The following is a 12742-nucleotide window of genomic DNA, read 5'->3' as shown; positions in this document are numbered from 1 at the left end:
TACAGTACAGAACCCGTTATCCGGAAATCAATAAAACTGGAACGAAATTCGATAAGTTTTCCCGCCATTTAAAAAAAAAAAATTTTTTTTCCTCATAAGATTTTAGGATTTTTCTTTCTATTTTGAAAGATGTTTACCTTACCATCATTTTGGAAATAATCATTAGTGTATTACTTCATCGTTTTTTCTTCTTTTTAAGATTATTTCCATTTTTTTTTTTTTTTTAGTTCGGTTTAACAATAAAAAAAAACGGCTTTTTGTGCGATTCAGAAAACCGGAAAAATCAGTTATCCGGAATAGCGATGGTCCCGATCTTTCCGGATAATCGGTTTCCTACTGTACTTAAAAAATATATTTGTATGCTTATGTTCGCATTTGTGCAAAATGATAAAATTGTTTGAACGATTAATAAGAATAAGGTACATTTCTTTTAAGTTCAACAAGGAAATTTTTTTGTTTAACTTGAAGTTCAGTAGTGAGAAAATCAGCAATTTAGCAACTAGACAATAAGATATATTGTTTCTTTTCATTGTTAAACTACAACTGAAAAAAATGTAAAACATAGATTTATTTTCCTTTGAAGATTAAATAAATATATACAAATACCATAAAAATTCTACACAAAAGTGAATTATATTTGTCAATTAAATTTATATGTCTCATGAGTATAAAATAGAATAAATATCACATATGTATGTAATCCAAAGCTAGTTTAAAGTTATTTTAGACCTATAAATTCTTTTTCTTTGAGATGAAAAAGTTTCTTAATGCGACAAAAGCCGAGCCAAATTTTTCATGAAAAGATAAACTTTTAAATATCCATGCAGGCAAAGAGTTTTTAACTATTTTATTACTATATCTATAATCCAATAAAACAATTGAAGCAAAATCATTTCTGTGCCGAATTGCTCGACCTATAGATTGATTGACAGCTTTCATACAAAGATTATTGTAATAAACATCTCCAGCACTTTTACCACCAGAAGAAGATTGCTGATTTAAATAGCTCATTTTCTCTTGTAATTCAACAGAAAATTTATTGGGATATGGAAGACCCACCATCACTACGCATCGTCCAAGGTCGTCTGAAAAATTAATACCCTCACTCATCTTACCTCCCACAATGCTAAATAGCACAGCCCCCATCAGGGTAGATGGGGAATTCGAACATGCTGTTGCGATACATTTTGCATAATCACCTAATACTTTGTCAACGTCACTGCTTGATTTCGGTTCTCGGAAAACTTTGCATTTTTTCTCAATTGATGACAATACTTTACTTTTTGTTAGTTCAGAAAAAATGAAATCTTCATAGTCATAAGAGGGGAAAAAGCATATGACACCACCTCGAACAGTGCTGCAAATGTTTAAAAGAGTACTTCCTAGTTCTCTAATAGTAGATGGAGACTTTCTATTATTATATGTGAAATCTAGCCTATTCCCACAAGGACCAGAAGCTAATCCAATTGCTAATAAGTTTTCAGAAGGAATGACATGTCCACATGCAAAAAAGTCTATTCTTTCCTTTGGAACGCCTGCAGGTAAGAATAAACGATCAGTAAATTCTTCAATAGGCTGCATTGTACCACCAGCGAGTACAACTGATCTGGCTTCAGACACAATGTCACGGAAATGTGAAGATGGGTTTAAGTGCAAAAATTTAAGTGAGGATTTTTCGAAGACTGGGCCTTTATTCATTAATATGCGTCCATCCTTAGTTTGGAATGTTAGTGTTTTTAAAAATTCTACCAAACTATAAATTGCAGATGGCTTGTACTGAGCAGTAGTTATAGTTTTGGGATCAGTTGTGGTTTTTTCAACACATGCTTGCTTATTCTTAATTTGTAAGAGAAAGTTAGCTGTTGACGAAATCTGAATAGGTTCCTTACTTCCTCTGTGTGGATCATTAAGGGGGGATACACCTTTGCTTACTTTGGAGGAAGTGAACCCGTGCACTTTTTGACATATCAGACTTTTTTCTGAGTATTTAACAAGTTCAAATATATTCACATTGCTTATATCAGTGGTGCAAATAAAATCGCTAACTAAAAGAACTTTAGATAATTTCAAATTTTTCAAGCCATCTGATAATGATTTCGCAATTGAAATAAACAACTTGATGAAACGGATATTGTCACGTGACAATCTTTTTTGGTAACAATTGAAATAAGATTCTAGCTGCCAAAATGATTGTTCCAATGTAAGACAAGAGATCTCAATGCTGTACATACTATTTATAGCTTCTACTATATTATGAGCTTCATCAATGATTATAACATTGTCTTTTAAAGATATTCCATAAGCATCACGCGTAGCTTTATGGAGCAAGACATTATACGGTAAAAGAACAATTTCCGCATTTGGTATAACATTTCTAGTAGAATAATATGGGCAACATTTTAATTCCTTTCCTAATTCCACAATATCTTCAATGTCTTTAACAGAGGCTAAAATAGAATTTTGTAAATCAGGCAGCTGTTTTGAAAAAGGGCATTTTTTACCACTTTTTTTCTGCTGTAATTCTAAACAATGCTCATTAATTAAACTTAAGCTCTTCAACTTAGACACAGCATTATTGATACAATAATTTGTTCTTGAGCCAAGAGTTGTGACAGTTACTTGATGGTTAAAAGGACTCCTCTTAATTTCTCCAAGAAACTGTGAAAGTTGAGAATGAGTTCTACTTGCAAAATAAATTTTTAAAATGTGCTTCTTTTCTTCTTTGGTGTCTTCTTCTTCTTCATCCTGCAACTCATCATCAACAATAAAGTTATCTTCAATTGCTTCTTCCTCAATATCAATTTTGTCATTATGTTTTTGCCTTTTAAAACAAGATACACTAGTCTTAACTTCTGGTTTCTTCTTGCCTTTTTCAATCTTTCTTAAGTTCATAATCCTATTTTCAATTTCAATTAAAGATTCATATTCTTTTTTGGCATCTTGCATTTTGTATGTCTTCTCCCGCTTTGCTAAAAAATCATTAAACCAATCATCATCACTTTCATTCACTTTCTCCTCAAACATGTTTTTAAGTTCTTGTTTTTTTCTCTCTTGAAAATCCTTCAGCCATTTTAGGGAGCCACAAATAATGCTAAGGGATTTACCAGTACCAGTTGGACTCTCAAATATTCCAACTTTACTTTGATTCAAAACACTGTACAGGTTCTTCATAAAATCTTTTTGCACATCATAAGGCTCAAAAGGGAATGGGAAAGATATATTCTCTTCAGTCATAATAATGAGCCTAAAATGAATATTGTAAACAATAAATTATCCCATTTTCAACAAATAAAAATATAGAAATTATTTTAACGCACATTATAAAAACATTCTTACAAAAATGAAAATATAACAGAAATCTATTTTACAATTATCAAAGAAAACATATACAGTGAAAAAACTGCATTATTTGCTTATAAGCAGAATCAAGGCGAACTTGGATTAACACAACATTGTATAATACTTCAATCTCAAATTATATATACATATAAATAAAAACATATACATAAATAGACTTAATTAGGATGACAAACAGAAGATTTACCAAGCTAGCAAAGTTTTCCTCTATAGGTATAATTGAATCAATTGTTAACATATCATTTAAGTTATAAATCTTATTTATCAAATAAAGATATAAATACTTATTACAATTTATATTTTCTTTAAGTAATTTTTTAAGGGGGTCAATCAAAATTTTTCCCAAAGAGACAAGGAAGTCAAAAAACTTGAAATCTTGTATAGCTGAAAACGAAGTTCAAAACAAGAAATTTTTTTATATAGAATCAACAATAACAGTTATATTTTACCTGTAATCTTTCCTGGGTAAGAAATATTTGAGCACAAATATAAGAATTAAAAGAGAAATTTAAATTTAATAACCAAAAATTTAATCAAAACTTTTTATAACAAAATCAGGATAAAAATGACTCAAATTTACCGCGAAAACTACAAGGAATTATAAACAAATTTTATCATCAACCATCAAATTTGATATGCTGATTATTATTCATCAGTCCCCTTTCAGCTTTCTATTTCTGTCCAGCTAATTTATTGCTAGAAAAGGCTGTATTAACTTGAACCTTTTACCTTTTTCCTAATACACTTTATGTACAAAACATAACACTAAAGTCTAAAAAAATTTTTAGGAGACGGAATTGAATAAAAGATTAACAGAAATAGACATTTACCTACAGAAATAGACATTTAAAGAAATAGACACTTTACAGAAATAGACATTTAAAAACTCAGCTCGTTGAATTTTAATGATTACGATAACTTTTGTAACTAATTTTGTAAATTTAATAATCGTTGCACTTAAACAATTCTATGGTTAATTGAAAATGCCAGTGAATTGCTGTGTTAAAAAGTGTAAATCAAGACAAGTTAAAGGCAGTCCTATAACTTTTCATAAGTGTGTATATTTAAGTTTTTCTTTACTTTATATACTATTAAATATTGTATTTTTTATTAAGATTTATTTATTTAATATGTTGTGGTAGTTTCACGGAGATATCATTTATTGTTTAAATCTTACAGATTTAAACATAAAAATCTGAACAGATTTATTACAGAGTTGCAACTTTTTTTTTTTATATGATTAATCTCAGTGCTATTTATCTTATGCTATATTTTTAAAACTACGGGTTCTAAGCATCCAGGACTTACGAATTTTGCGTCCCTTTCTACTAAAGCAAACTCATATTTTAAACATAAATTCTCTATCTCCTTAATAGAGACAAGAACAAAGAATTTCTAAATAAGAAATGATATATGTTTGAACAATCATGGCTTTTAATTAGGTCAGAAAAGCAGCAGTATAGTATGATATTTAGAATTATTCTAATTCTTTCAGGTACTGTTTAGTTAGCTGGGCACAAGGACTATTTTTTTAAAGAATTTACAAGTATTTATTAGAGTGTTCTTAATTTTTTTAAATACCCTCTTCCTAATCTGGTTTTGTTTACTTCCTAACCAGAACATATCAGCATCATGATTTGTAGCACCAACTACAATCAGCAAAGTAAACTTGCTGAGTTTTTTTTTAAGAAACAAAAAAAAAACAAGCTGAGGTTTGCAGCTGGGTGACTACAAGTTATACCTTTCCAGTTGGTCCCCTTCTATGATGTTATTTTAGTTTATCACAGGCTATAAGTTTAGCTAAGACTTGCATATTATTCTGCTGCAGACCTAAATATGGGAATTTTTCCTTCAAAACCTCCTCATGTAAATTTTTAGATTGAGAAACCTTTTCTAAATGTGGAGAAAAGACCATTAAACAATGCTATCCTTCATCCATGCAAAGGTACCTTAAGATTGAATCAAGTTAGCATGTCTTATATACTAGTGAAATGATGTTTAATTTTCGTAGTGGTAGTTACGCCACACTAAACAAAAATGATTCCAAACCAATAGCCTTTGTGCTTATTGGCTTAAAATTATTTTTAAACAAATGAAAGACATATGTCTAAGTCATAGGTTATTGCCAGTCACCACAGTTGCAGTAGTTTTCATTATAACTAGCAGTTTGTCCTAGATTATTATAACTAGCAGTTTGTCCTAGATTATTATAACTAGCAGTATGTCCCTGGTTATGTTAAAGTTATGTGTCCATTGTTACTCTGCAACTATATTTTGAGAATTGCTTAGCACAAGAGTGTGTATCATCAAGTAATTAGAAAAAAAAAGGTTATCAATACGACAAATATTATTTGTTTTTGTCTTTTCAACTTAAGGGAAGTAAAATATCAGTGAAAGTGCAAATCAATGGTGTAGAAGGTCATAATATATTCGGAAAAAGTGATATTTCCAAAAATATATGCTATGATGGGTAAATAATTAATTCACTTATATTTTTTTCTTGTAGTAAAAACGTTCCGAATATTTTATTCAATTGCATAGTGTGTTGCGTTTTTTAAAGGTGCTTCTTTTCGTTTTTTAACAGCCTTTAAAGGCGCTTTTTTCTTTAAGCGTTTTTAAAAAGTGCTTAATTTTACGTTTTTGAACAGGGGATTTTTTTCTTTATTGTGTCTATTTTCGCAATGTATGATGCAAAAGCGTGCTTTTCACTATGTTCTATTCAATGTTTTTACCACATTTCCAATCCATTTTGGCTTACTGTCAGTCAGTAGAGTATCTAAATTGCTAATCGTTTTTGTATGTTTCATTAATTACTTGTGAGTCTACTGAGCATGTTACGGCGAGAGTTTTGCTATGTGCAACTCTGCTGCATTTTGCAAGATATTCTTAATTTCGGGTTTCATTTTCCTCCCTCTGATATCAAAACAAAAAATCTCTTGCTCATTTTATAATATCTAATAGGTAGGGTGACCCGGTGTAATTCACGATCACTCTGTTTCTGGGGTAAATAATGATCACCTAAGTTTTATTAAATTTTTATTAAAAGTTTTATTAAAAAGTTTTATTAAAAAATTATTTTTTTTAAAATTTGAGACATGGACAAGAATGCTTGTACACTTTACTGAAGTATAACTACATTTACTTAATAATAGTTTTTTGTTTAATCTAACAAAATAAGTATATTTTAAACTGCTTTCTGTATTTTCCTTTTCAAAGATAGTTTTTAAAATGTGCATATTTCTGCAAAGATCCCCCTTCTTCTCTTAATAATGAATATTTTGAGTTACTTTCTTTTTCTTTGATATGAAAATAGTGTAATCTTTTGCTTAATTGTTTCACATTTACTGTAAACATTATAATTGATTATGGGAAACTATATCAAATGTTGCCCCCTACAGATGGGGTAATTATTGATCACTGGGGTAATTCCTGATCATTGTCATTTCTTTTTATAAATAGTATTAAAAATAGCTAATAAAGAGCTGATTGTGTTTTCTTAAATAACAGTTCATATTTATTAAGTGGAGCAACGATAAAATATATTTTAACTGTAATCGCAAAATTTGTTTTCAACTGTATACAAGACAAATGTGTTCTGATTTGCACCATTTCTGGTTTGTCTTACCATCTTACCTTGCTTCTATCTTAATTTTATGTGTGTACATTGTTAGAATAATTTTTAAATTTATAAATTTACCGAATATAAATATGGTGAGAAATTATAAGCCTAAAAAGGAAACTAAGCCTCTAGAAAGCAAGATTAGTGAATTTTTTTATAATGATTGAAAATGAAAATTTCAGTGTGAGAGCTGTTGACATACCTTACTTAACTTTACACTCTCACTTAATGAAGTTACAAAATCCAGCAAAAGAAACCCATGTGTGAACTCTTTTTTATGTTTCAGCAGAACATTAGAATGAGTTGGCTGCTTGTCTAAAATGTATGACATGATGCAAAGATTTTTGGAAAATTCAAAGTGTTAATCTTTATTCTTGCTTTTTAAATAAATCGTTTTATTAGCTCCTTAAACATATCTTTTTGATATATTTGTTTGATCTTGATGCCTTATTTGTTAATTACCATTGTATAATTATTTTTAAACAGCTCCTTTACTATAAAAACTGGTGATCAGTAATTACCGCAGAAGTGATCAGGAATTACCCCAGAAATGATCAAGAGAAGGGGTAATTCCTGATCACTAAAAATTTAAAATATTTTAAATGCTAATTAGATTTTCAAGCAAAAGAAGATAGCATAGGACTCATCTCATATAGCCTCAAACTTCCAGTAAATATTAAAATTCTATCTTGAATAGTTTTTTCACAAAATAGATGTTTGCAATTTTTGATCAGGAATTACCCCAGGTCACCCTATAATAAAAACAAGAGTTCTTTGTCAGAAAGCTTCTTGTTATTTTGTCCTGATCATGTAAAGTTTATGAAAATTATTTTACATTTTATTATTGTTTTTAAATATTATAAGTAAGAGGTTTCATTACAAAAAAGGTCGAAATTGTATTTATTGATATTTCAATATCTATAGTATCTTAAAGCCGAAACTCAAAGGCAATGTTAATATCCAATTTATTGTTTGCATTTAGGGAAATAATATTAACTATTGTAATGTTTATTTCATAGTTTGCTTTATTTAGATTTATGAATTACAATTTAAAAGATTTATTTTTTAGAATTATTGCTAAGTTTGATTTTTTTTAAATTTAATATTTAACTTATTCAATGCTAAAAACCCAAAGATGACTCCTACTACTAAAAAATGGTCAAATATGTCTATGAGAAGCTAATTTCTTTTTAATTTCAAGTAACAGCAATTCTATAAGTTCCTAAAAAATTTTCCTTGGCTCCAACAATTTTACAAATTTTGACAGTCCCTGTTAAATAAGTTCAGAACACAAGAAAGAACAGATAGAGTAGAGATATACTGTTTGTCTACGATTGGTACTCTGCCAGACATTCGTCTGGAGCTGTGGCGATGACTGTGGTAACGCGGTATGATTATTTCAAGTAGGGATGCGGGGTCCCTCTTTAGGACTGGTTTCCGCGAAAGAAAAGAAGACCTCTTCATCAAAGCCACCCTCCCTAAAATCCCATCTTCTTGTTTCTATAGCACCAGACTGCCTCAGACCTAGTGGCGGTCAGAGTACCTATCTTTGACAAACAGTACAACCTCTGTACTTTTGTACTCTATAATTTGATTCTTTTAGACAAAAAAAGTGAATGATTTTATATTTACACGGACTCATGTTTTTGTGCAAGAATACGCTTCATAATGCACACAATTTGTAGTAATTATTCAAGTATTTTGTCATGTAATTTGAATGTCAAATAAAAACTTTTATGTTAAATGTAATAAATGCCAGTGCTAAATTAATGTAGAAATTTAATGAGTTAATACTTATTGATAAAGAAACAAAATTTATGTGCTTTTTAATGTGCAAGATCGTAGTAAGTCATGTCAAGATTGCAAAATAATAACGTTTTAAAGAAACTATATACACTGCACACAATTTGTAGTAATTATTCAAGTATTTTGTCATGTAATTTGAATGTCAAATAAAAGCTTTTATGTTAAATGTAATAAATGCCAGTGCTAAATTAATGCAGAATTTTAATGGGTTAATGCTTATTGATAAGGGAAAAAAAATTATGTGCTTTTTTAATATGCAAGATCGTAGTAAGTCATGTCAAGATTGCAAAATAATAACGTTTGAAAGAAACTATTCACACTGCACACAATTTGTAGTAATTATTCAAATATTTTGTCATGTAATTTGAATGTCAAATAAAAACTTTTATGTTAAATGTAATAAATGCCACTGCTAAATTAATGTAGAATTTTAATGGGTTAATACTTATTGATAAGGAAAAAAAATTTATGTGCTTTTTAATGTGCAAGATCGTAGTAAGTTAGTCAAGATTGCAAAATAATAATGTTTGAAGAAAACTATTTACACTAATTTTAAGTTCTGTGTCAAGCATATGAAGGTCTTAAGAAATATAAGAGTTAGTAATTACTTATATAATGTTTAATTAATAATGCTCTTTGCGTGGTTTGCTCTTGATCCATCATACTACTTTTGAAATACCAAAGTTTAAGTCTGGCTGATAACCTGAACATTCTTTCTTTATATTGTAGATTTCCAACAGACCCAATAAGATGTTCACAATGGGTTAAAAATTTAGGAAGGGAAAATTTTGTTCCCAGTAACTCTCCAAAAGTATGCTCCAGGCATTTTAAAGCTGATTGCTTTGATCATGAAAAATTTGGAAGAAGATGGTTAAAGTCTACAGCAGCTCCTACCATATTTTACTCTGACACTGCTACCACTACTGAAGCCAATTCTACAGAAGATTCAAATTCTGAAACTGAATCGTAAGTAAACCGGTTATCAAAATTATTTTCTAAGCATAACACAAGGTCATAGGGGTGGAAATTAGGGATGTAACAAATAGTTATTTGGCCGAATATCGAATATTTGACCAAAAATATTGGCCGAATAGCAACATTCTGTTTTTTAAAGAAATTATTAATAAATATTATATTCTACAAATAAATAAGTTTAGTCATTATTAAAAAATAATAAAAACTTAGCTGTATTTTTGGTATAGGATAGTTGTTGTTCATGTACATCGCACTAGAGCTGCACAATGGGCTATTAGGGGCGGTCTGTGAAACATCTCTGAGGATGATCCGAAGACATGCCATCAGAATTTTGATCCCCTGCAGAGGGGATGGCATCCCCCACTTCGGTAGCCCAGCGACCTGCACGAGAAGTCAAGTACTTTACAGTAGAGCAACTTAACGAGGATCAATACCACGCACCCTCGGTCCCTGCGCAGACTGATTCAAGTGTTCACCCACCCGCACACTGACCACAGCCAGTGATGCTTGACTTCGGTGATCTGCTTGGAACTGTGTCTTAACGATCAGTCCACTGCAGGACTTGGTATGGGGTAAGGGGAAAAAAACTTTAATTAAAATATTTAAGATAATTAGATTTTACGATAATTAAAATTATTTAAGATAAATAAAAAACTGACCAACAGCTATTAAAAAAATTTAAAGTTTAAAAAATTAAAAATAGAAAAAAAAATTATCTTAGTTCTTTAAAAAAGTCATCTTAGCAGCACTATTATGACAACGCCCACAAAAAGGCAGATTATATACAAAAAGCAAATCAAAAAAATAAAAATTGATCTTATTTTTAAAAAAATAAATAAATTTAAAGCTAAACATCTCAGTTTTTAAATTACCATATTTTCAAGAAAAATTGAAGTTTAAAGTCTAATAAAACCATCTACCGAAAAAGTATTTTAAAAAAGAAAAGTTAGATAGAAACTAAAACAAAAACCGTTCTTAATTTTTTGATGAAAGATTTAATGCTAAAAATCTCAATTTAACTTTTTTCAACGCCGAAAGTGGCCATAAAAGAATAAGGTTCATTAGATAGGCTCTTTTAAAAATGTTGCAATAATAAGAAGAAGTATACATTAACCAACATTGAAGAGCTAACCAAAAAAGCTAAAGAGAAACAGAATTTTTTTTTCTTTCTTTGGTCTGAAATATAACTTTAGCGTTGAGAATCACAGTTTTCTATGCTACCTGTTACCTGTCTCAGCATATAGGGAAAAAGAGACAATAAAAGAATAAAGTCTATTAGAAACACTCTGTTAAAATGTTACATTAGAGTTATTACAGAAAAGCCAACAAAAATGAAACAAATAAAAAAAAGTTCTCAATTTTTAAAACATAATGTGTAAAAAAAAAAAAAAAATTGACTTTCCTGAATGTAATTTTAAAAAATCAGCATTACTAAACTCATGACTTAGTATAAAGTTACCTAGTTTCAATTCTTTGTCTTTGAGATTATAACAAGATTTAGAACTTAATGAATATCTTTAAAAGCAATTTCTAATAATGTATAGTAAAAAATATGGTGTTAAATTATTCTTTATTAAATCTATTCAAATTTCCCCCAAAAAGAGCTTTGTCGAAAAATATTTTTCAAAATAATATTTTGTCGAATATTCAACCGAATGTTTAGCCAAATATTCGGCAAAAGTGCCGAATAGTGGCAAAATATTCTTTACATATACTTGTAGAAATTAAAGTTGTAATTTAAATCCAGTGATTGGACTTACAACTTTCACAAGTCTATAAATATTTTCACTGTTCTATTCATATGCTCCAGAGATTTTTTCTATTTTAAAAGCGAAAACAAAGTACTTACAAATTTAGAAAATAAAATTTTTACAAATACAGTGGAACGCTGATTATCCGAACTGCTCGGGACCAAACGTGGTTCGAATAATGAAAAGTTCAGATAATTGGAAAGTTGCTTAAAATCTAGTTTAAATGATTATTATTTATGCCCTAACTCCCCTTCACACTTTTTCTAGGCTTAGGACTGGGAGTACTATCTAAAATAGCTCTGGCGAGTTTAAAAATTTTTTTTTCCCATTTTTAAATTTTTTTTTAATTTTGAATTATTATATTTCAACTTTTCATAATTTTTTTTTGTCAATTACTGATTTTACCACATTTTTCTTTATTTTTCATTGCCAAAGAAATCCAGCAAAATTTTTTGTTTCAAAGAGGATGATCTTTTTTGAGCAGCCGTATCCCTAATTCTTTTTAAATAAATCAACTGCACCGGATCAACATCATTTTGACGTTCTAGTCAATTCATTGCAATATCTAATGAATTGCTTGCTTCTATCTGAGAAGGTCCACTATCTTGAACTTGATCACCTACTTCTTCCTCTTCATCTGTGGAGTTCTGATCTTCATTCAAAATTTCAGCATCTTATAAAATTTGAAATCCTAGGTCATTTTCAGTGGCTCGACACCAGTCTTCTATTTCTTCTGCTGTATAACCTGGCATCTTTTCATCCGGAAGATCTACTGGTTCAGAAACTTCAGTTTCGTTTGTTTTTCTGTTAAGAATTTTATTCCAAGATTTAAGTTCGAAGCACTGTAATCACTAATCATTAACCATAAGTGACAACTACCCCTCCCCCAATTAAAAAACTTCAGCACTTATCTACTCATAAACTCCCCTCGCATTCCAACCATAGTAGACTGTCAAAATGAAACTCGCATTCTTGGAAGTTAATTTTCGGTTGAAGAATGCTAAAGGGGCATGTAGGTTTAACTGTATAACAATACATGTATGCAGTGTTTTCACTACAGAGCGAGAACGCGAGAATCTCGCATATTTTCTTCTTTTCTCGCATTAAAAAATGATTACCGCGAGAAATTCGCGCATTCTATAAATCAATTTCAAAATTCGCGAATTTCTCGCATTTTGGAAAAAGCTTCGAATTACGCCAATTAGAATAAGATCCATTTCTTGCTTGCATAAAA

At 29.7% G+C, this 12742-nt stretch overlaps 2 protein-coding genes across 3 annotated transcripts in view; one reads left to right on the top strand and one right to left on the bottom strand.

Moving 5' to 3' along the window:
* Positions 1-550: 550 nt before the first annotated feature.
* LOC107444809 (ATP-dependent DNA helicase DDX11) lies at positions 551-4054 on the bottom strand. 2 transcript variants are annotated; one of them, XM_016059145.3, is made up of 2 exons: positions 3938-4054; positions 551-3244 (listed from the first exon to the last, which is right to left on the bottom strand). In XM_016059145.3, exon 2 carries the CDS (start codon positions 3232-3234, stop codon positions 730-732), a length of 2505 nt encoding a protein of 834 aa, XP_015914631.2. In that variant the 5' UTR covers positions 3235-3244; positions 3938-4054; the 3' UTR covers positions 551-729. The 2 variants fall into 2 exon arrangements, with proteins under 2 accessions (XP_015914631.2, XP_015914556.2); XM_016059070.4 differs by having other exon boundaries at positions 3807-4035.
* An 83-nt stretch (positions 4055-4137) lies between these two features.
* Positions 4138-12742, top strand: part of LOC107444081 (atrophin-1) — a 65926-nt gene continuing 57321 nt past the window's right edge. Inside the window, exons 1-2 of the mRNA XM_071187021.1 lie at positions 4138-4411; positions 9512-9748. Coding sequence (XP_071043122.1) covers positions 4341-4411; positions 9512-9748 — 308 coding nt within the window. The 5' untranslated portion in view covers positions 4138-4340. The remainder of the gene's footprint in view (positions 4412-9511; positions 9749-12742) is intronic.

The sequence above is a fragment of the Parasteatoda tepidariorum genome, chromosome 10 (genome assembly GCF_043381705.1).
Source record: "Parasteatoda tepidariorum isolate YZ-2023 chromosome 10, CAS_Ptep_4.0, whole genome shotgun sequence".
In the NCBI taxonomy this organism is placed as follows: Eukaryota; Metazoa; Arthropoda; class Arachnida; order Araneae; family Theridiidae; genus Parasteatoda; species Parasteatoda tepidariorum.
The sequence above is the reverse complement of the archived record's forward strand: the minus strand, read 5'-3'. Positions and strand labels throughout refer to the sequence as shown.